This window comes from Bos indicus, chromosome 16 (genome assembly GCF_029378745.1).
Source record: "Bos indicus isolate NIAB-ARS_2022 breed Sahiwal x Tharparkar chromosome 16, NIAB-ARS_B.indTharparkar_mat_pri_1.0, whole genome shotgun sequence".
Taxonomy (NCBI): domain Eukaryota; kingdom Metazoa; phylum Chordata; class Mammalia; order Artiodactyla; family Bovidae; genus Bos; species Bos indicus.
In genome coordinates, this window is record NC_091775.1 from 50,214,123 (window position 1) to 50,235,386 (window position 21,264).

General features: G+C 58.6%; 1 protein-coding gene across 7 annotated transcripts in view; it reads right to left on the minus strand.

Annotated features, from left to right (window-relative positions):
* Window positions 1-21,264, minus strand: part of TP73 (tumor protein p73) — a 74,809-nt gene that overhangs the window by 16,059 nt on the left and 37,486 nt on the right. For 6 of the 7 annotated variants that reach the window (XM_070768334.1, XM_070768333.1, XM_070768332.1 and 3 more), the window contains one exon: window positions 4,925-5,167. The exons of the other annotated variant lie outside the window; for it this stretch is intronic. In XM_070768334.1, coding sequence (XP_070624435.1) covers window positions 4,925-5,167 — 243 coding nt within the window. The remainder of the gene's footprint in view (window positions 1-4,924; window positions 5,168-21,264) is intronic. 7 annotated transcript variants of the gene reach the window in all.

Sequence of the window (21,264 nt, forward strand, 5' to 3'; positions counted from 1 at the left end):
CATTGTGTCCCTTCCACAGCCCCACACTTCCGAGATGGACCCCCAAACCTAGGGGTTCCTCTACAAGAACCTTGGGGTGGGAGGTGGCAGCTGCCCTGGGAGCACCCCTCAGCAGCAGGGACTCAGGGCTCCTCTCAGGAGTCCCCAAGCTGAGCTCTGTGACCTCCAGGCGCAGGGCTCCCTGGCTGCTTGAGGGGACAGAAGGAGAAGAGGTGACCCCTACCTCGGGCTGCGAGCCAGGCACTGATGCCCCAAGTCCAGCCACAAGAAGCCCTGACCCCAAGCTCGACACAGGGTGAGGTTTGCTGAAGACCCTCCCTGAGTGTGGTGCATCCGATTCCCCTAAATAACCCGCGTTTCATCTCCACAGTGTTAGGACTCTTCCTTCAGTTTCAAATACGTATAATTGCTCCTGGTGCCAGTAAAAGGTATTAATTCCACTTATGCATTCCATAAACTTTTAGGATAACGCAATTGATACCGCGATCATGTTGGGACACCTCCACTATTATTTTCCTGCTTGCAAACCTCCGAGGGGCTGGAAAGTTTTCTCCCAAATCCATTAGTGTTGACTCAGCCCCGTTCTACCCAGGAATCCCATGAAGTGCCTTTGTGTTTCCTGGCCCCCCACCGTGTGCTTCTAGGAGGGGCATCACTTGGCCTTCGTGGGCCAGCTAACCCCCAAGACAGGCAAATGGACACATTCCCCACTGAGTCTGAGGGAAGCTGGAGGTCACTGAGGGGCTTTGTCCAGGCTGGCGGGCTGTCCATAGGTCCCCCAGGGGCCAGCTGTGCCCTCACACTCCCGCGTACCCACACCATCTCTCCTCACGGCAGCCTGCCCTGTGGGCCGTCAGCAGTGCCACCCAGTCTGCCCAAGGTGACCACAGATGCCCAACAGGGCCAGCGCTCTGACCACAGTAAGTCGCCCTTCTGCCCTCGGAAGCCCCTTCTCAAACCTCCAGAACACCAAGGACAGCCCTTCCCTGGCTCCCAGGTTCAGCCTGGAAGCAGATGGGGAGGCCGGGCTGGGCTCTATAGCATCCAGACGCCCTCACAGGGGCTGCTGCTGCTCTGTGCTCCCTGGGACTCTTGTCACCAGCTGTCCCCACACTGACAATGTAGGGGGGCTCCCGGGGTGGGAGTGGCCATCCGGAGGTCAACAGAGGGTGAACCGCCATGTCCTGGGGAGTATGTGGAACAGGGACCCGGGAACCTGGCACCTCCATCCGCAGCCTGGATCCACCCATCTACCAGCCCAAAGAGCATCAGTGCCCAAGGGTGCCAGCCTCACTCACACCCGTGAGCTCTCATGATGCCTGTCTCTCTCCAAAGCGCAGAAGGCCCCCAAAATGGACAAGCCCCAGCCGGGATGCTCACAGGCAGCGAACACTGGCAGGGGTTACAGAACCTCCTGTGATAGTGCCCTGGCCAGCCACACGCCCACCTGGCCTGGGCCCTGCCCCTTGTTCACAGTCTCAGGAAGAGCCCAGGCCCCTCCTCTGGCTGCTCAGTTACCTGCCACCCACTGCTCCCGGTTCCTGGAGGAGGGGAGGGGCTGTCAGAACCCTGGGCAGCAACCAGGAGGCACCGGCATGCGTGTGCGTGTTTAAGAACATGTATGCATGTCTGCACAGGTGCTCCCATGTGCAGACAGCATCTACATGCACGCCATGTGCACACATGTGCTGTGGTGTGCATGTGTGTGTTATGTGTGCGTGTCTGCATGTGTTCACACGCCTGTGCGTGTCTGCATGTGTTCACATGTCTGTGCATGTCTGCGTGTGTGTTCACACATCTGTGCATGTCTGCATATGTGTGCTATGTGAGCGTGTCTGCACACGTGTTCGTGTTTGTGCATGCATATCTGAGTGTTTCATGCACGCATATGTGCACATATCCTATGAGCTGAGGGCTCCAGGCCCTTCTGAGCCCTCAGTGTGGGTATGAGACCTGAAGTCTAAGGCACACAGGTCAGAGCAGATCCATCCAGGGCTGTGGGACTCGCAGGGGGCATCGGCCAAACAGAAGCCAAAGACCCCATTAACAGCTGCAGCCGTGTGGGGACTGGTGAGGGTGTTTTTCCTGAGCAGGGAGAGGAGTGAAGGCAGCAGTCAATCTGGAATTGCACTTGAGAAAAATATGAATTATCTATCAGTTACCAGCAGGCTGGCGTAGGGGGCAGCGGGCGGCACAGCGGAAGCCAGGATCGCAAGCCCGAGCAGCAAGTCTGGGCAGTGCCTGCACAGCCAGGGCCCCGCAGCCGTGAGCAGGGAGGATGCCCAGTGGTCTCCGTCCTCACCAGGAGCTGGCTGCCCATCTGCCCCCTCTCTGGGCAAGGAGGAGAGCCTGTGGGGACGGGGTCCGCTCCCAGAACCGAGGTGCCAAAAATCTCATTATCAATGTTTGTCCCATCTCTACCCTGGCATGGAGAAGGGCCAGAGAAGGGGATCTGTGAGCACCGTCTTCCTTCACTCAGCTCCATGAGCCATGGTGGAGAGTGGGAGGTGTGGGGAGGAAGGGAGGGAGGGAGGTATCCACTGCTTGGGCTCTGGGGGGTGAGAAGGGCTGGAGATTGGAGGCAGAGCCACTGGGGCAAGCGAGGCTTCCTCTGCGCCCTGGACAGACCACCCATGCGACCACTTAGGGCCAGCACAACTGTGGCCAAGGCATGAGCCCCTCCAGCCCTAAGGTCACACGCCTGGCAGGGGACGGTAGAGGCAACCAGGCACCAAGGGGCAGCTCCCATCCCTCCCCGAGGACCAGCTCAGACCATTCCAGGTGCTCCAAGCCCCCAAGATGCGACAGAAATTCCACCAGCATCCTCAAACAGTGGAAAGGAAGGGAGCCAGGACCCCCACAAGCTGCCCACCAGGACTCCTAAGAACCAGCAACTTGGGCCCTGATGACAGAATGTCAGTGAAGAAGGGACCGGGATCCTTCTGCTTAGAAGAGAGAGAAAGGGCTTAAGAAGCAAGTGGGAACTTGGAATAAGAGCGGTAGTGGGCCTCCTGTTGCTTGAGGTGTGCAAGTGCAGTGATGTCTCGAGGGCCAGACCTCACAGCAGGGGTGTGGGGAGCAGGACCCCACAGGCCATAAAGAATCCCTGGCAGGTGCAGCTTTGGGTAAACAACTTTGTCCAGGAGGACCAGGCTCCGTGGCACCCCCATCATCTAAGGAAATAATAAAGACATGCCAGCACTAAGCCCCATGCAGCACAGGCACCATCCCATTTAAGCCTTATCTCCTTCACCAATAGAGCAAAGGAATGAACATTTGCAGATGAGGCCATCTGGGCACCAACAGGACCAGGTGCTCCCTTGGCCACTGCAAGCCCTGGAGTCAGTCTGAGCCTTGACTCAGCAATCGGTCAGCATCTGGGGGAGCCCACTGCTCAAGCAAGAACTCAGAAATAGCTGTAGGGGGCTGCCCAGGCTGCCTTTTGCTCCGCCCCATCTCTGGTTCCCCAGAGTGTGGGAAAACCACAGTCTGGCCAGTGGGCACTGGGGACAGTGGGAACCAGTTCTTAAAGTGGCAGAACCTTAGTGTCACCTTCTCAGCACTCCCATGGGGGCCAGAACCAGCCCCCGGACACAGCCCAGCCTCCTCTGCTCCAGGGTCCTTTGCCAGGAGCTATGAGTGAGCACGGAGATGCTGTTCCTGGAGAAGGTGATGTGGCCCCATGGCCAGGCTCACTTTCCCTTCCTGGGGGCAGGCAGGAGACTGGCAGGTCCTTGGGGTGCCCTTTCCTGCCCCATGCCCTGTGTACCCAATGCTCAGAGGTGAGCTGCTAGTGTATCCAGGGGTCTCGGAGTCTCTATAGCCTTTACTGTGCCCAGCGGGGACATCAGGCAGCCTGTTTCTCTCTCAGCCAACAGTAGGGACAGTGCGGTTCCCACGTCAGCACCACCACCCCACCCCACCCCGCCGGCCTCTGCATAACTCTGAGAAGGCGGTCTAGACTATCCTGCATGCATGCTAATTCGCTTCAGTCGAGTTTGACTCTTTGCCACCCTGTGGACTGTAGCCCACCAGGCTTCTCTGTCCATGGGATTCTCCAGGCAAGAATACTGGAGTGGGTTGCCATGCCCTCCTCCATGGGATCTTCTCAACCCAGGGATCGAACTTACATCTCGGGTTTCCTGCACTGACAGGTGGGTTCTTTACCACTAGCGCCACCTGGGAAGGCCAGTCCTGGACTATAAATGGGTCAGTAACAGATTCTACCTTCTGGATTGTAGGCAGTTTCAAGGGTTAACATAAATTCAAAGAGCTTACGGCAATAGCAATTCACAATAGCAATTCTGGGAAGCAGCAACCATGGGTGTGTGGGATGTTCTCAAAGTTGGCAAAATCTTGATGGTGGTGGGTAGGAACATGCAGATGTGCCCAAGGGCGCTGTGGCAGGGCCTGGGGTCCGCAGCCTTGGGGCTCCATCTCGACCTCCTGTCTCACACCCACACTTGGAGATGACAACCCAGAGACAGAGTGGGCAACGCCTAAACATGCCTACGACAGAGGCTTCTCGCCAGCCTTGCACTGCCTGGAGGAGGTGGCCTCTGTGGACCCAGGGACCGAGCTCAGATGGCTTCAGGTGTCTGAGGTGGGAGCCTCCTGTCCACCCAGGACAGAATTCAAACCAGAGCCCCCACCCAAGCTCAGGGATGCTGGCCAGGCAGTCTTGATGAAAACAGTCTGCCTCTGTCCTCACGGGGGATGAGGGACATGTCCATCCCCTCTGGGGTGCTGTGGGCGGCTCTGTGGGAGGCTGGCCCACTCTGGCCACGCGTCCGAGGGCTGGGCACGCCCAGACTGCCCAGCCCTGAGACCCGCCTCCTGCCTGATGCTCCTCCTGGCCAGGTGGGAACCCTGAGCGGACACGGGTGTATGTGGTCACCCCCTCCCTGCCCTGGGCACCACTCACCGTCCAGGTGGCCGACTTGGCTGTGCTCGACTGCTGGAAGGTCACCTCGAAGTGGTGGGGGCCAGGGTAGTCAGTGTTGGAGGGGATGACGGGCGCGGGTGACATGGTGTCGAAGGTGGAGCTGGGCTGCGCGTAGGGCGAGTGGGTGGGCACGCTGGCGGCGTGCTCTGGGGTGTAGGGGCTGGCCGAGGCCGCGCGGCTGCTCATCTGGTCCATGGTGCTGCTCAGCAAATTGAACTGGGACTGGCGGGAAGGGGAGGAGGGAGGGGGAGACACACAGTCAGGCTGGAGAGTGGAAGCCATCCCGTCCGGGGAGGTGTCCTGTTACAGGAGCCTTAAAGGGCCAGCGGCTCAGTCATCCCAAATATTTCCTCGGTACCCCCCCACCCCGACAGGTCACTACTTGTGTTGGGATAAACTGACATATTCACCTCGCCCTCCTCTCTCCATCAGCCTCCCGGGTGCCAGGGCTCCTGGGGCTCTGCTGAGCGCACCTGGAGGGAGCTGCCTGTGGGGGCAGCTCCCAGGGCTGATGCCCTGGCTGCACTCTCTGGGGGCAGCACCTGGCTCAGCATCCTCATTTCTTGCCACCCCAACCCCCCGCCCCCTTCAGTTCAAAGTGGGGAGACCTTGCCCCAGGGAACCAGGCAGAAAGAGGGTGCCCCAGGGTGCAGGGGGCACACACCAGGCTCCGTCCAATGCAGGGGCTGCCCAAGAGGCTCTGGGGATCCAGCCCTGTAGGGTTGGGGGCTGGATGGTGGCTGAGCCAAGAGTCACTTTCGAAGGGCCCCTACAGGCTGCCTCCATCCATCAGCATCTGAATGCCGCACCCCCGCCCCCGCCCCCACCCCCACAGTCCCCTCTGCTAGCATCTTCCACACCCTCCACACACAGAAGGAACAGGAACTCAGCCTCACCGTGTGGGCGTGTCCCCTGGGTCACCCTCTGCGGGGTCCGACCATCAGTCCCTGCCAGGAGCTTAAAGGAGACCCCAGCAAAGGGAGGGGGTGCCAACCCATGATTCAGTGCCTTGAGGGCAAGGCAGGGCAGAGCCCCCCAGGAGGGCTGGCACGGAAGACCCCCTCCCGATGGCGGGGTCGGGGGGCTGAGGGGGGGGAGGCTTCAAGCAGGAGGTGGTTCAGAGGATGACACAGTAGCCGACAGGGACCAGACCGGCTCTAACCTCGAATGCTAAACTGCTCCTTCTCTGTGCCAGCTGCGCTCCGCGGAGCTGTTCCTTCTCACCACCTGGGGTGGGCGTTGCCGCCCCCACTTGCAAATGAGGAGACTGAGGCTGGAGAGCGGGTGATAACCTGGGGACTGTGAACTGGGGGACTTGCGTCTGGTGGGCAGAGAGCCTGGAGTCCCCCTAGTGGGGTGAGGGTTAGGGGTGGGGGGAGGACCAGAGGTGGCGGGGAGGACGGGACAGTGGGAGGAGGGGGGCAGGACCAGACAGCGGGAGAGGAGCCCTCCTGCTCTGTCCTCTTCTCCACAGTGAAAAATAAAAGAGCAAGTTCCTCCCATGGATGGTCAGGAGAAACTCCGCCCTGGGGCAACCCATGCTCAGCACCCCTCTGCACTTCAGGAGGCTGGGGCTCCATGACCCAGAGTCCCCTCCTGCTCAGTACTCCTCCCCAGGCACGCATTCCCCTGGGCCCCTCCCAGCCTGGAGAGGTGACTCTTCCCCTGAGGTCTGCCCAGCCTGGAGGAACTTCGGCTGGCCCTGGTGATGATGGAGCCGGGAGGTGACTGGTGACGGACGGCAGGTGGCTGGTTCTTAGCAAAGCCACTGCTCCCCACTCCTCCTGCCCACTGTGCCTCACCGAAGTGGGTGCCCCAGCCCCAGTGGCAGACTGCCACCCAGTGCAGATCGTCTGGCAGTGAGGCAGAGCCTCCAGGCCCACCTGTACCCTCCCCATCAGGAACGGCCAGACTGGGTGAGGCCATCAGGGCACAGGCATGATGCCCTGGCTGAAACTGCCATTGGACAGATCCCTTAAGCGGATCCCTTTTCTGTTTGAACCTCCAGGGCCATTCATACTCCCTGTAAACCAGTGGGACAGGGAGCCCTGCAGGGCAGACCCCACTTCACTGTCCCGTTGAGCTTCCTTCCCTGGTCAGCGCTGTACTACCCCCGCCACAGCCTTCCTACCCTCTGTGCCTCACCTGTAAGACGAAGGGGGCCCAGTGCCCACTGCCCACCTTGCAAGTGGATGAACAAACTGCAGAGTACGTGTGATGGAATATTATTCCTCCACCGTCAGAAAGAAATGAGCTACTGATGCCACAACCCAGAGGAGAAACACACCATGCAAAGGTGCAGACACAAAACCTCAGATGTCTTCTCTCTATTGACATGACGGTCCAGGCGCGGCAGACCCGGGGGAGAGACACAGGCAGGGGGCGGCCAGGGCTGGGGGTGCTGCAGGGGGACGGCTCAGGTGCAGGCTCCCTTCTGAGACTATGGAAGTGTTCTAAAATGGACTGTGGTGATGGGTCCACGTATCTGTGCATTTTTAAACTGAAGTATAGCTGATACCTGATGTGTTAATTTCTGCTGTACAATAAAGTGACTCAGTTATACACATCTATACATCTTTTTCATATTTTTTTCCATTCTGGTTTATCACAGGATGTTGAATATGGTTCCCTGTGCCATATAGTAGGGAGAAGGCAATGGCACCCCACTCCAGTACTCTTGCCTGGAAAATCCCATGGACGGAGGAGCCTGGTAGGCTGCAGTCCATGGGGTTGCTAAAAGCCGGGCAGGACTGAGCGACTTCACTTTCACTTTTCACTTTCATGCATTGGAGAAGGAAATGGCAACCCACTCCGGTGTTCTTGCCTGGAGAATCCCAGGGACGGGGGAGCCTGGTGGGCTGCTGTCTACGGGGTAGCACAGAGTCAGACACGACTGACGCGACTTAGCAGCAGCCACACAGTAGGGCCTTATTGTTTATCCATTCTATATGTAATAGCTTGCATCTGCTAACCCCAAACTCTCAATCATTCCATCCTTTACCTACCACCTACTTGGGAACTCTAAGTCTGTTCTCTATGATTCTGTTTTGTGAATATATTTAAAAAACACTGAACGGCATACTTCAAACTGCATACTGCAAACACTGAACTGAACACAGCTGAGCTGTGTGGTAAGTAAATTGTAACTCAGTAAAGCTATTGAAAACAAAACAACGGACCCTGCGGATCCTCGCCTCTCCTGAGCCCAGGTTGTTCTGGGGATGGGGGGATTGACAGCCACTCACTCCCGAGGGCCCATCTGGGGATCCCAAGTGCTCTCACACCCCCTTTCTCCAGGAGAGCTCTGCTCTGTGCCCCCCTGGTTTATGCCTCCCCACTGGACTTCAGACCCCACAAGGACAGACCTTGTCCCACGGGCATCAATGTATCCCCACATGGACACAGGAAATGCAGCCGGTGTGAACTGAGCTGTGCTGTGAGCATAGAGAACCGACTCCAAGGACTTAGTGCCAACGAAAAGAATAAGATAAAATATCTTGTTCACAGTTTTATATCGATGGCATGCTGAAATGAGCATAGTTTGGGATAAGTGAAATAAATTCTTGAATTATTTCCATTGTTTCTTTTCACCATTTTTAATGTGGTTACCAGAAAATGCAACATTATATATGCGGTTTGCATTCCGTTTCTCCTGGACATTAGGCACAGGATCCTCAATCAGTAGCCAATGAGGGACTTACAGCTGGAATTATTGTTATTACTATTAATTATGAGGGACTTGTAGCTGAAATTATTGTTATTACTATTATTACTATTAAATTATCAGCACGCCCTTTAGGGGTGTAGTGCATTTCTCATTATGGTGTGGTTACTCAAGAGGGTTCCTCCCCTCAAAAAAGAGGGTTGCTGGACAAGAGAGTGAGCAGGTACAGGGATGAAGGGATAGGTGGATGAATGGATGGAAGAATGGAGGGACGAATGGTGAAAGGAGGGATGGGTGGGTGGATAGATGGAGGGAGGGAGGGATAGATGGATGGAGGGGCGGATGGATGTGTGGATGGATGGGCAGAGGAAGGGAGGGATGGGGGAGGAGCAGAGGGATGGATCGATGGATAGTTGGAGGGATGGATGGAGGAGTGGGGGGCAGCAGGATGCCCCTCCCACCATCTGGATGCCCAGGAATGAGCATGGGATGTACGCCTGCTCCCCCATCACAGGAGGCTGAGAGCCCTGTGGGTCCTGGGGGGAGGAGTCCCAGCCTGCTCTCATTGTTTTTCTTTTCTAGGCGGTGAGCATGGCCCCTCTGGAGGGTCTTCCCTGTGCCTCCACTGAAGGCTGCAGGGAGCCTTCCTCATCTTGGCCGCAGAAGCATCCTATGTCCTGAGCAAGGTGGCCCAAACCAGGGGTCTCAGGTCTGTCCCCCCCTGCTCCATCCCCAACAGGAAGATGGCCCAGGCCAGCGGGGCAAACAGCCCTTGCCTCCCAGTTCAGGAGAGGCGGGAGGCTGCCCCACGACAACGTGTTCAGATTTTAACTTGTCCACATTCTTTTCAGATCTGAGGCGGGTGCCAGGGAATTAGTCATTGAACCAAAAGGAGCCGGGCCGATAGGATCTACACGCCCAGCAGCCACAAAGCAGGGAGGGGGATGACTTCCAGCAGGCTGGCCCCTGTGCAGGAGACCTTAATGAGATGTGGGACCACCGAGTCCAGAGAGGGTCCTGCCCCCTCTGCAGGTCCTCTTCTTGCTCCAACCTAGGTTCAGGGGCTTCCTGTGGTCTGGGGTCCTGGGAAGCCCCCCCACCCGCCCGGGAGCCCGAGGACAGTGGCCCTGTGCTGGGTCTGGCTCACAGGGGCAGATGCGGCCCTGGGGACACTGGGGCTGACCCTTCCTCCCTCGTGCTTCCCTAGGGACACCATGCCCATACCCTTGAGCCAGCTGTCCCTGCGGCTTTTCCCTGTGGCTTTGAGCACAGCTGGGAACCCGAAGATTAGAAGCGAGGCACCTCCGCCCTGAAGGGCCCTTTCTTTCCTGCCCACAGGAAACTTCGAATTTCCTTCCTCCTGACAGGAGCCTTGCTGGGGACCCCCGCCCTCCAGACCCAGCTGCTAAACAGGAGCCTGGACTTGGGGGGAGGGAGGGGAGGCCAGCGTAGTGCCCGAGGTCCAGGGTGGTGCACCCACCAGAGCCTGTGGGGGACGGGGGTTCTCCAGAACCAGAGGCCCCCCTCCCCCACTCCCCGGAAGCTGAGACGAGACCCACTTGGCAGCAGCGAGGAACTTGGGCAAAACCAGGACTTTTTTGGTTTGTTTTGCTTTCAATAAGAACTCCCAAGAGAGTGGGCTGATCGGGACACGCCCGGCCCGCGGCGGTCCACAAGTACCTACATGCGCGTGCAAGGCTCTGGGCCCGACCCAAAGAGGGCCGTGAGCGGGAGTCGGGAGCCGGCGGGTGGCCTCTACTCCTGCATCTGAAGAAGCGCCCGGCCTGCCTCTGTGGCCTCAATGCCCAGTGGGCGGGCGGGTGGGGTGGGAGCACTGAGAGGAGGTTGGCCAAGCCAGCCCACTCCAACCCTCGATGCCTCTGGCTGAGCAGGACAACACCCCAGGGGCCTCTCCCGCCAGGACCACGCAGCCCCTCCCAGACGGTCCTGTCCGTCTGCTCCACAAACGCTCTCCTGAGGCTCTCTGTCTACTTAGAGCAAGACGCTGAGCCGGGGGAGATGGGCCAGAGCTGCCCTCTGGGTGCCTACGGTCTGCAAACCCACACGGGCAGGGCTTCTGGGTTTAGAGCGCCTAGGTTTATGTCCCAGCCTCCAAAGGGCAGCCGGGCTTGCTCCTGAGGTCAGTGTTTCTCCGGCAGGAATCTAGGGTGGCCCCATTTTTGCTCTGTGTGGGACCTTGGGTCCCGCATCGGGGAAGGCGTGTTCATGCACGTGCTCAGCACACACAGGGGTGGGGCAAAGGGTCCCACTTCAGGCGAGTCAGCAGAGGGAGGAGGTTAGATGGGGAGGGAGAGCAGGGACCGAGGCGGCCCCGCCCCCTGGATGGACACCCCGCTTGGCCTCGGGAGTCCCAGGGAAAGGATGGGGTTCCCCAAAAAGCAGTGGGGAGAGGTCCAAAGGGGACTGTCCCTGGGTGGCATCCTGTCCCAGCTCCTGCCCCACCCCACCCCCCTGTACCCAGCCCCCAGCCTCAGGGGCCTCCCTTCAGTCCCTCCTGATTGGCTGCGGGTTTTCCCCGGCACAAATTAGCCCCAGACTGGATGCTCAGAAGCTCTGGGTTGAATGAACCGGATCCTGGAACTCACAAGTAGACCCCCCAAATCACACATGTCCATTGTACCTGAGTGCTAGGCGCACTTTGGGGCCAAAGGCAGCTTCAGCCCAGGGCAGCCCTCCTGGGAGACCCTGGTGGGAGTGGCCCCCTGTGCCCAAAGTGCCTCTGCCTGCCCTGGGGCTGGGCTCCGTCGCAGGGAGGGCAGGGAGGCTTCCCCCTCTGCGTCCTCCTCTGTCCCCCACCAATCGCCATCCTAATCAGCCGTCTCCAGAACCAAGGCGCCACTGGGTCCATCCTTCCACTGTGAGCTGTGTTCTGTAGGTTTATAAGTATCCCATTTCACGTGTTTATCTATTTAGCATTTGTAAACCATCTCAAATGATTTTGGGGGGTGTCCCTGGAAAATAAACTGCCTTTTACAGCCTGTGTCTCCACCCCTCCTAATCTCGTGCCTCTCTGTGTCCATGACCATCTTCAACAAGGCTCCAGGATGCTAAGATCAGACACCAACAGACCACACGGTCAGGGATCCAGCACAGATTTACAATCAGGGACGACAAGCACTGATCTCTGGAGTAAAACATTTTTTTAGTGAGCACGGCAACAGAAAAACTTGTCAGTAAAATTTAAAACAACTCTGGAGGCTGAGCAGAGGGAACTGGGAAACACGGAGCTCAAACACTGATTCAGGGAGCATCTGTCTCAGCTGCAACGACACACCTGCACCTCTGGGCGGTGACGACAGCTCTGAGGGAGCCCGTTTCCAGCCTCCTAGTGACCCTACAGGTGGTGCCCCAGGGCCTCTGCTCGTGCTGTCTCCCACTCCCACTCACCCCCAATGCCAACTGTCTCCTCTACCGTACCAGCTCTCAAGCCTCACCTCTTCCCCGAAGCCTCCCAGGCTCTCTCCCCCCATTTCTGTTTTCCAGGGCTTCCTCTGCTGCTTCTCTGAGTAGAGTAACTGACACAGTGATGAACACCTGTGTGGGTCTGCATCCATGCCCACCTTTCACCAATGGCTTCTGAGGGTCAAGCAGTTAATATACTAAAAAGCTGAGAAGGGTGCCCAGCACCCAGCGTGCACGGAAGCGTCTGCTGTTGTTCCTACCAGCTCTCTCTCCCTCACTTGCCCCAGGTGGGCACGAAGGCCACAGTCCTGAGAGCTACCATGTGGACAGCATCATTTCCAGTTCCTCCTTTTCCAAGCCACAGGAAGGCCAGCTCACCCATCCTGAATTCTCCCGCATTTCCGGCAGAAACCGAAGTTTCATGCTTTTAAGGTTTCTCCTATTCATTTAAGGTCTGGTGAGGAGAAGACTGTCACTCAGGGTGCCCTCCCAAGGCCCTGAGGGTCTGTCCCAGAAAAGATCAGAAGGGACTCAGCAAGGGACAAAAAAGACAGGACAACTCAGAAAGTGCCAAAGAGTCTGTCTGGTGGGGACCAGCGTGAACAGGGACCCAGGACGAGACACATCATTGCGGGATCCCACTGTCCAGGGAGCAGGGTGGGGAGAGAGAAACTTCCCCGAGGCATGGGAGCCCTGACCTTAGCACAGGGCTCCTCCACCACAGTGGGCCATCCATCGGATGCCCTCCTCCTGCTCTACTTCCTATTTCTATGTTAAAAGCCAGCTGAGTTTCCTGCATGCCTGCAGTCACAGAAGCAGCTGGCCAGCACCGAGTTCATGGCCCTGAAGTGTGTGCCGTGGCCCAAGTGCAGACCTTATCAGAGCCTTGAGTACAGCCAGTATGTGGGGTATATGGGAGAGAAAAGTGGCAAGGAGCACTTGCTGACCTGAAGCTCCTGTCCCCGCAGGAGCCAAGCCTGCTCAAGGAGGGAGTGGGGGAGGGGGAGGGTCTGCCACACCTTTGGCTCTTTAAAACGGCCCCCCTTCCGGCAGAGGGTAGAACAGTTTGACAAAGAGCTGGTCCCTCCCCCACAGGCAGGGTTGAAATTCCACCAAATGGGGCAGCGCCCAGGTCCTGCCTCCAGGGAGCGCTGGGGGCCCCTGTCCATCCCAGGGCTTCCAGACCCCACTGGCCCATCCCAGCCCTGCCTCTACCAGGTGGCCTGGCTGCACGGCTCGGCCACTGTGTTCTCAAGAGGTCACGAGCCCTGGTGACAGCAGCCAAGCAGCGGAACGCCTGCTGGCTACGTCCCAGGGCGCCCATGTGGGCGCAGGTTTGCCCCCCCGGGGAGTGGGTTGGGGCGGAAATGCAGGATTCTAGAGAAGCTAGCAGCATCCTGGGAAGACGCTTTTCTGGGCTGCCCTTTGTGCCTGTCCCTGCTCCTTCCGGGAGAGGGAGAGGCAGCAGGAGAGGCAGTGGCATTTAAGTTCCCAGCAGACTGAAAGGAACTAAAGGATCAGTTTATCTTTTTTTAATTGGGAGGTGGGGCTGTCCCTTTTCCTCTGGCTGTAAGCCTCCGCACCTTTGTAGAAACCATGGCAAAGGTCTCACACCCTTGACCCTCAGTTTGTTTTAGAAGCTGAAAGCGGGTCTCCCTGGATTTACATCAGGCCAGGAGTAGGACTGCTCTGTGTGGAGAGCAAGCAGGTGACAGCTGGCCTGGCGGCCCTCCCCAACACCCCCCTAAGCTCTTCTTGGTTTTTGACCTGAGCTAGGTTCACAGGGATCATGTGCGGGACCCTCGAGAACCAGCAGGGAGGTCTGGCTGCCAAGTCGGCCCTATCCATGTCCCCCATCCTTTCCCCGAGACTCCTGACAACAGGCAGATAAGATGTTTCCCAAAAACCCAGGAAGCCTAAACGCAGGTCCCAGCACAATCCCGTGTCCTTCCCAGATGTGCAAGGCGGCGACCCAACAGCCCAAGGCTTCACAACTTCCTCAGCTTCCTTCCCTCACTCCCTCCTGATTTCCATCCTTCCCTCCCTCTCCCTCCTCTTCACTTCCCTCCATCACTTCCCAGTCTCCTTCCCTCCCTCCCCTCGTTACTTCCCTCCCTCCATCCCTCTCTCCTTTCTTCTCTCCCTCCCTCTCTCCCTCCCTCCCTCTGAACCTTGCTGGGTCCCGGCAGACTCACTCATGCTGCCTCCACCTGCCTGTCTGCTGCACCCAAGTCCCCCAAGCCTGCAGCTCCCACCCTGCATCTAGCACTGCACCAGGGTCTGCAGACAGTCTTCACCACCCCAAGGACAGGCTCTAGGCTGCCCTCGTCTGCACACCAGCATTCCAGCTGTGCAAGGCTTCCCCACTGGCTGGCTGTTCTCCCCCAGAGAACACTTCAGCCTTTCACCCCAGGGAAGCCCTGAGCCCTCCAGCTCACAGCAGGGGCTCTCTGTCCCCTCTTGCTTCTTCCTTACTCCCTCCAGGCCCTGCTCTAGGCCCACATCCCCAGAAAGCCTTCTCCAGCAGCCTGGCCTGGCTGGTCCCTCCAGGCAAAGGGCCACAGCTGAGCCCAAAAGGCACGGCCCACAGACCCATCCTTTCCTTTCCAGGTAGGGGAACCTCCTGCCATGGGAGCCACATCACCCTACTGCACCCGTCTGCGTGGTCTGGCGGGGGACTTCTCTTCGGAAATCTGGTAAATATAGTAAGTCCCCTACATATGTACAAGTTCCGTTCTGAGAGCTCATTCGTTAAGTTCAATTTGTTCATAAGTCCAGAAAAGTTAGCCTAAGTACCCAGCTAACACAATCAGCTATATATACTACTGTACTGTAATATGTTTAAAATACTTTTCACACAAATAATGTATAAAAAAACAACCACAAAAATTAAAGAAAACATTTTAATCTCATGGTACCTTGGAAAATACAGTACAACAGCTGGCACACAGGGACTGGCATCGAGTTAACAGGCAAGAGTCATTGACTGGAGGAAGGAGCGGAGGTGGGAGATGGTAGAGCAGAAGGGTTGTCAGCAATACAAGACGGAGGGCAAGCTGCAATGTCACTCCCGCCTGCCGCGGATGGCACGGGTTCTGGTTCCTTGCTGGACTCAATTCTATCTACCCTCCTGAAAAAATGATCCAGGGATGACTGGGGAGCAGCTCTTTTCCTCTCGTCTCAGATGACACGGCAGCACTGGGCTGCACTCTGAACGGTTGGGCTGCTGCAACCTTTGTGCACCGTTCTACATTCCAGTCTTGTTCCTCAGAAAGGAAGAGTGTCTCCTCAAACAAAGAAAACCCCCGGGACTTCCCCGGTGGTCCAGCGGTTGAGAATCCCCCTGCCAGTACAGATCTGCCTGCCTGCCCTCGCAGAGGACACAGGCTCGATCCCTGGTCCAGGAAATAAGACCCCATGTGTCCCGGGGCAACTAAGCCTAAGGGTCACCAACCGCTGAGCCGGCGCTCTGGGGCCTTCGAGCCGCAACAAGAGAAGCCCTCGCACTGCAACTAGAGAGGAGCCTCCACTCGCCACAACCAGAGAAAACCCACACGCAGCAACGAAGACCCATGGCAGCCAAAAATAAATAAAATAATTTAAAAGTGCACTGAAAAAGAAAACCCACCTGCCATTTCCCGCGTTCTGAGTCTTCTTAGCGGTACCAGCTGCACTACCACTGCTTTCGCACGTGCTTCTGGACCTCCTGGGCTTGAAATGAAGCCACTGCACCACCATACTTGATACAGTAAAGACACGAAAGCTCAACCACTTGGAGAGGACGCACACACGTGACAGTGGACGCCAGACACGTGAATAACTTACATGACTGCATCTTTGAAAGTTTGCAACTCAAAGGTTCGCATGTAGGGGACTTACAGTAGCATTATCTGTGTCTTCCTCATGGGACCACAGCGTGCATCTAGATCGGATGGGGGCTGGGTGCAAGGTGCTGGGCCCCCTGCCCTGTGGCCCCTCCCGATTTCCCTTGGGCTCAGATGTCACCTCCTACAGTGCGAACCCCAGCCTGTCATTCTCATCCCAGGTACAGTACCTCCTAACCCAGGCCTCCACCCTGGTGACCCCCTTCATCTTGCTCCCCGCACTGGAGGAAGGTTCAAGTCACCCCAGGTTTGAGGACCTGGGGTCAGATCTCAGAGGCTCTGCTTGGGGAGGGTCAGCCAGGCGCCCCCTCCTCTGGCATGCTCCGTCTGCTCTGACCTCTACCCCCTGCTCCCCAGAGGAGGATACCAAGACCAGACTTTCAAAATCTAGAGCATGAAACTTCCAACTCCCGATCTTCCCTGGCAGGCATGTCTGAGCTTGGGCACAACCTCGCCCAGAGGAAAGTGACTGACGGGCCGTCTGGGCTTCAGTTGGAGATAACCCGTCCCACTCAGAGCGGGACCTCCAGCCTGCTGCTATTTCCCACAGCGTCTCCCGGAGTCTGTGATTAAACGGATGGAAATGCCAACAAGATTCGACTTGTGCTTGGGGGGAAAGGCTCCCGCTCCTCCAGAAAATATGCACACACGCTCTCCTCTCTCGGGGCCTTGCCCAATCCTCGCCAGGGCCGTGTGGAACTTTCCACACATCGCACCAGGGGAACGTGCCCCCAGAAGCTCCGGCTGCGCTGCCGCTGAGGGAGACGTGTGTCTGCAGGACCCGCGGCCAGAGCCTCCGCCTGCAGATGGCGCTGCTGAGACAGTGAGGGCCCAGACTGGACCCAAGCGCATCCGCAGGGTCCCGCGTGGGTCGGGGGTCTCGGCCTGCGCCCCTGCTGGGCTCTGAGGAGCTGCCCCGTGAACAGGCAGGTGACCCACCGATGCAGAGCCTTTTTTTAACCACTGGAAAAGGGGCCCAGTCCACGTCCCACACCTCCCAGGGTGCCTGGAAGAAAGAGATTCTCGAGGAAAGTGGGGAGCTTGGTGATCCCTCATAGGCACAGCCAGCCGGGGTACGTTGGGGTGTTGGTTCGCCTTCCCCCTCAGCACCACTGGGGAGCGGTCAGCCCCCTTCCCCACTGCCTGCAGCCCCAGAGCCCGGCCCATGTATCGTCCATTCATCCTTTTGTCTGTCTGTCCATCCTGAAGATGCTAAGCAGGAAGACACGGAGGGGCCATCATCAGGGTGGACACACTCCTCAGTGGAGAGACTGTGAGAAGCACAGTGAAGGGGCAGGGAGGCGGTGGTGGGAGGGGAGCCCCCTGGGACGCTGGGGAGGGACTGCCTGCACCTACCCAGGAAGTCCTGCGGGCGGACCCCAGCCCCGCCCTCCAGCCCTGAGGCCCAGTCCAGCTTCCCCCGGTGTGGGAGGCAGCTCAGCCCTTCAACTCTCATCTCCCAGGCACTGGGAGACAGCAGTGTGCGGGCACCAACACACGGCTGGCTGCACCCTCCGGAGCTTAGCTCGAACAGCGGAGAGTAGTAGAGGAACCAACGAGAGAACCGGCAAGTGAGGCTTCACTACAGGCTGAAGACAAAGGAAGACAAAAACAAAAGCAGCCCAGAGGTGGCCCAGGATGTGGGGCTGGGGGGGACCCTGGCCAGTGGGGTTCTGTAGGCAGGAGGTGGAAGATGCCACCGGCTACCCGGGTACTGGGTACCAGGACATCTAGACTCAGACATTGGGGAGGGGGAGGGCCTTCAGGCCAGGGAGCTGCAGGGCCGAGGGCAGGACACTGGTTAGAGGAGCAGAGCTCTCCCTACGGGGGCCTGAGGGGGACTGAGAGGGGAAGGGACGCTGCTCCATGATGTGCTGCGTGAAGCTGGCACAGTCAGGGTCAGGCTGACTGGTTCCTGATGAGAGCGGGTGCAGCAGAAAGGGGCCAGGAAGAGCTCCCAGGTGTTGCCGAGCGAAGGGAGGAAGGGTGGGTTTTCCACCAACTGAGAGGGACAGTCACTGTGGGGACGGTGGGGATGCCAAAAGCGTGGGTGCTTTGGGGACAGACGTGGAACCTGGCAAAGGAGCAGGAGCCTGGGCTGGTGAGCCCAGCTGATGGGATGACCCCTCTGTCCCCCAAATCAGGCTCTGACATCTCCTTCCGGAACGGTCAGTCCTCCCCCCAGCCCCAAGGCCTTGCATCCTGGCAGCACGAGCTAGGGAGCCTAGCCCAGTGCCCGCACCCCCCAGTTCAGACCCATCTGCTCCCATCCACGGAACGCCTCCTGCCGAGTCCCCTGAGGCCCTCCCTCTTCTGTCCTGGCCACCCCGCCCTCAGCAGCCTTCCCCACCCCGCTCCCTTCCCAGGCTGCCCCTTTTGTCTCCTGGCAGAGTCTCTCCCTCTGCTCAGCTCCAGTTTGGGGAGGTTCAGGGGAGCGGCCGGCTTGTCTCCAGCGCGCAGCCCCGCCCACCCTGATGCCCTGGGCTCCCCAGGGGCATCTCTGCCCAGACCCTCCAGCACTCGGGACACCTGCCCCAGGTGTCCAAGCGGCTCTTTCAGTCCGAGACTCAGACTCTGCACTGTCCTCCCGTCTGTAAGGTTCAAGAAGCCTGGACCTTTTTCTCAGTGCCTCTCCTGCCCTTATTCCGAAGGTCATCTCCAAAGCCCCCCTCAGCTGGCCGCCTCCCGACACCTCCCCATCTCCTCCTTGCTCCGTGTCTCAGGTCCCAGGCATCGGGGTGGCACTGCTCGGCCCTCAGCCCCACCGGACATCCCCTCCCACTTCCTCCCAAAGCTTCAGAAACTCTACTCCTGTTTCTCCTCTTGTTCACCTGTACAGTGGCCAAGACGCGTCTCACACAACACAGCCAAAGCAGAACGCTTACTTTCACCCTAAATCTCACTTCTTCAGCTTCCCAGCTGCATAAATGCCGACTCCCTTCACCCAGTCACTTAGGTCCAAACCTCAAGCCCATCAGCAGCCCTGTCCAGGACCCCAGGGCTCTCAGCCCTTCCCCTGCTCCCTCCGGGTCCAAGGCTCCTGCGCTGTTCTCCATCTGTCTCCCGTGGCTCCCAGCCTCGCCCTGCCCTCCTGTGGTCTGCTCTCAGCACTGCAGATGGGGCTGCTTCTAGAACTCAGGAGGGATCCCGTCCTCCTCTGGTGTGCCCGGTGTGCCTGGGGAGGCAGTAGGCTCTCAGCTAATATTTCTTAACGCCCTGACTGGCCTTTCCCTCCTGAGCCCTCCTGTCCAAGGCTGCCCTTCCTGTAGGAGCTGTCTTGTCTGGGGGGTGGGGACGACCCTGCTCCTGGATACACGAGAGATCCAGGCACTGTGCCCTCCCATGCTGCCCAGCACACAGCACACACCTACAAACCCTATCCTGGGCCTGGCCCCCAGGACAGTGGCCCAGTCACCCAGGAGCCGGCCTTCCATAACCTGCAGACCAGGTGGACCTGGGCCCATCAATAGAGGCAGGCACAGGGAAGCCAGTGGCGTCCAACATGCCCGTCTCATGCTGTGAGGGTCTAAATTGATACACAGTGAAACAGGGGCCTGGGAGGCAGCTGGGTGGGGCCCCTGGATACCCACCTGAAGGACTATGGGACCATCCGGGTGGTAACGGAGCTCGTCCCATCTGAGGCACCCCATGGGCCCTCAGCTCCTTCCTCTCTGTGAGCTACTGGTCCCTGCAGGAGGGAAAGGCTGCTCTGACCAGTACCAACCCCACCCCGGCATCAGCTGAAGGACCCCAGTAAATGGGCCATGGCAGGGGGCTGTCCAGCCCTGCCTGACCCATGGGCGGTAGGAGGGAGCAGGGAGTCAGACATGTGCCCTCCTGGGTCACCCACCGGCACAGGGCTGCAGGCCGCTGCATCAGAACCAGAGCTCAGAAAGGCGGGTCCCCCAGGAGACCAAGTGGGCGCCCCAACAGCTCCATGCTTCCTTCCTGGCCAGTGGGCTCCTGATAACCACAGGAGCGACCACATGACCTCCAGTTCAACCCCGAGTGTTCATACCACTTCCCCTCTGCATACAGTGAGTAGATCGGAGGTAAGCTCCCCCGGGACGGAAGCGGAGGCACTTTTACAAATCAGAACCACCCAACCCAGCTCCCTGGCCCCAGAAGGGGCTCTGGAGGCCCCCACCTGCCACCAGAGCTGGTCTGGGCACCTGTTGACCTAATGAACGAACAGATGGCCCACGGCTACCCTCGGTCTGCAAGGAGGCCAGGCAATGACAGGGTTGGCGTTGCTGGTCCCCAGGGCAGGGCAGCAGCAGCAGGGAGGATGCCAGGGGGTCCCTCCCCACCACCTACAGCTCCTGCAGGGAGGCGGCGCTCCATGGCCCAGAACCAGGGTCTGTGCCCCGCATCACCATGCCTCCGCCTTCTCAAAAGGCAATGAGCTGCAGCCTCAGCTGACTTACACGGTGACACCCACTTCATGCAAGAGGACAGGCTGTACCAGAGTCCTCTGTGTCCGAGGGGCTCCCCAGCTGGCTGGGCAGGGACACTGGCTTCCAGAGCCTGGGACTCCAGGCTCTACCTTAAGTTCTGTGTGTGACAACAGACCCTGGGCAGCAGGAGACTGCCCCTCCCAACTCACTCACCATCTGCATGGACAGTCTGGGGTGTGGGGCTGCTCCCCAGGAACCCATTGTCTGAGCCCAGTGACAGGGGCTGGTGGGTGAAGTGAGCAGAGATGGGACTCTAACTGTGGCCACATGGGGTTTTGCCCTTTCTCAGGGCCAGGTTTCAGATAAAAAGTTCCCACCAAAGATGTGGAGACACCAGGGAGCTTCCAGATGTGGGAGCATGGTGTCAATGCCCGGTCAGGCTGTATAGAAAGGTCACATACCCTTCACCCCTCCTGGGCCACACCCATGACATCACTCTTGCCATGGTCTCCTGGGGACACCTACCTGCAGGCACAAACACATATACCTGTCCCAACACACGGTGCGAATAGCGAATACACCCACTGTCACCCACACGCCCAGACACACGCACACAAACACTTGCGTGCACACACACGCCCAGACACACGCACACAAACACTTGCGTGCACACACACGCCCAGACACACGCACACAAACACTTGCACGCACACACACGCCCAGACACACGCACACAAACACTTGCACGCACACACATGACTGAGAACCTGCAGGTCTTTGTGGCTCTGCACACGGCGCTTGTCCTCCGCTCACAGAGCTTGGGGACACCTGGACTCTGTCCAGCTGTTCCCCCACCCCTCTGCCCACTGCTGGGTCTCCCACAGGGCACACAGTACCCACGGACCCCACTGCATCCACCTCCCCAGCAGGAGAAAGGCCTGAGGGAGCCGC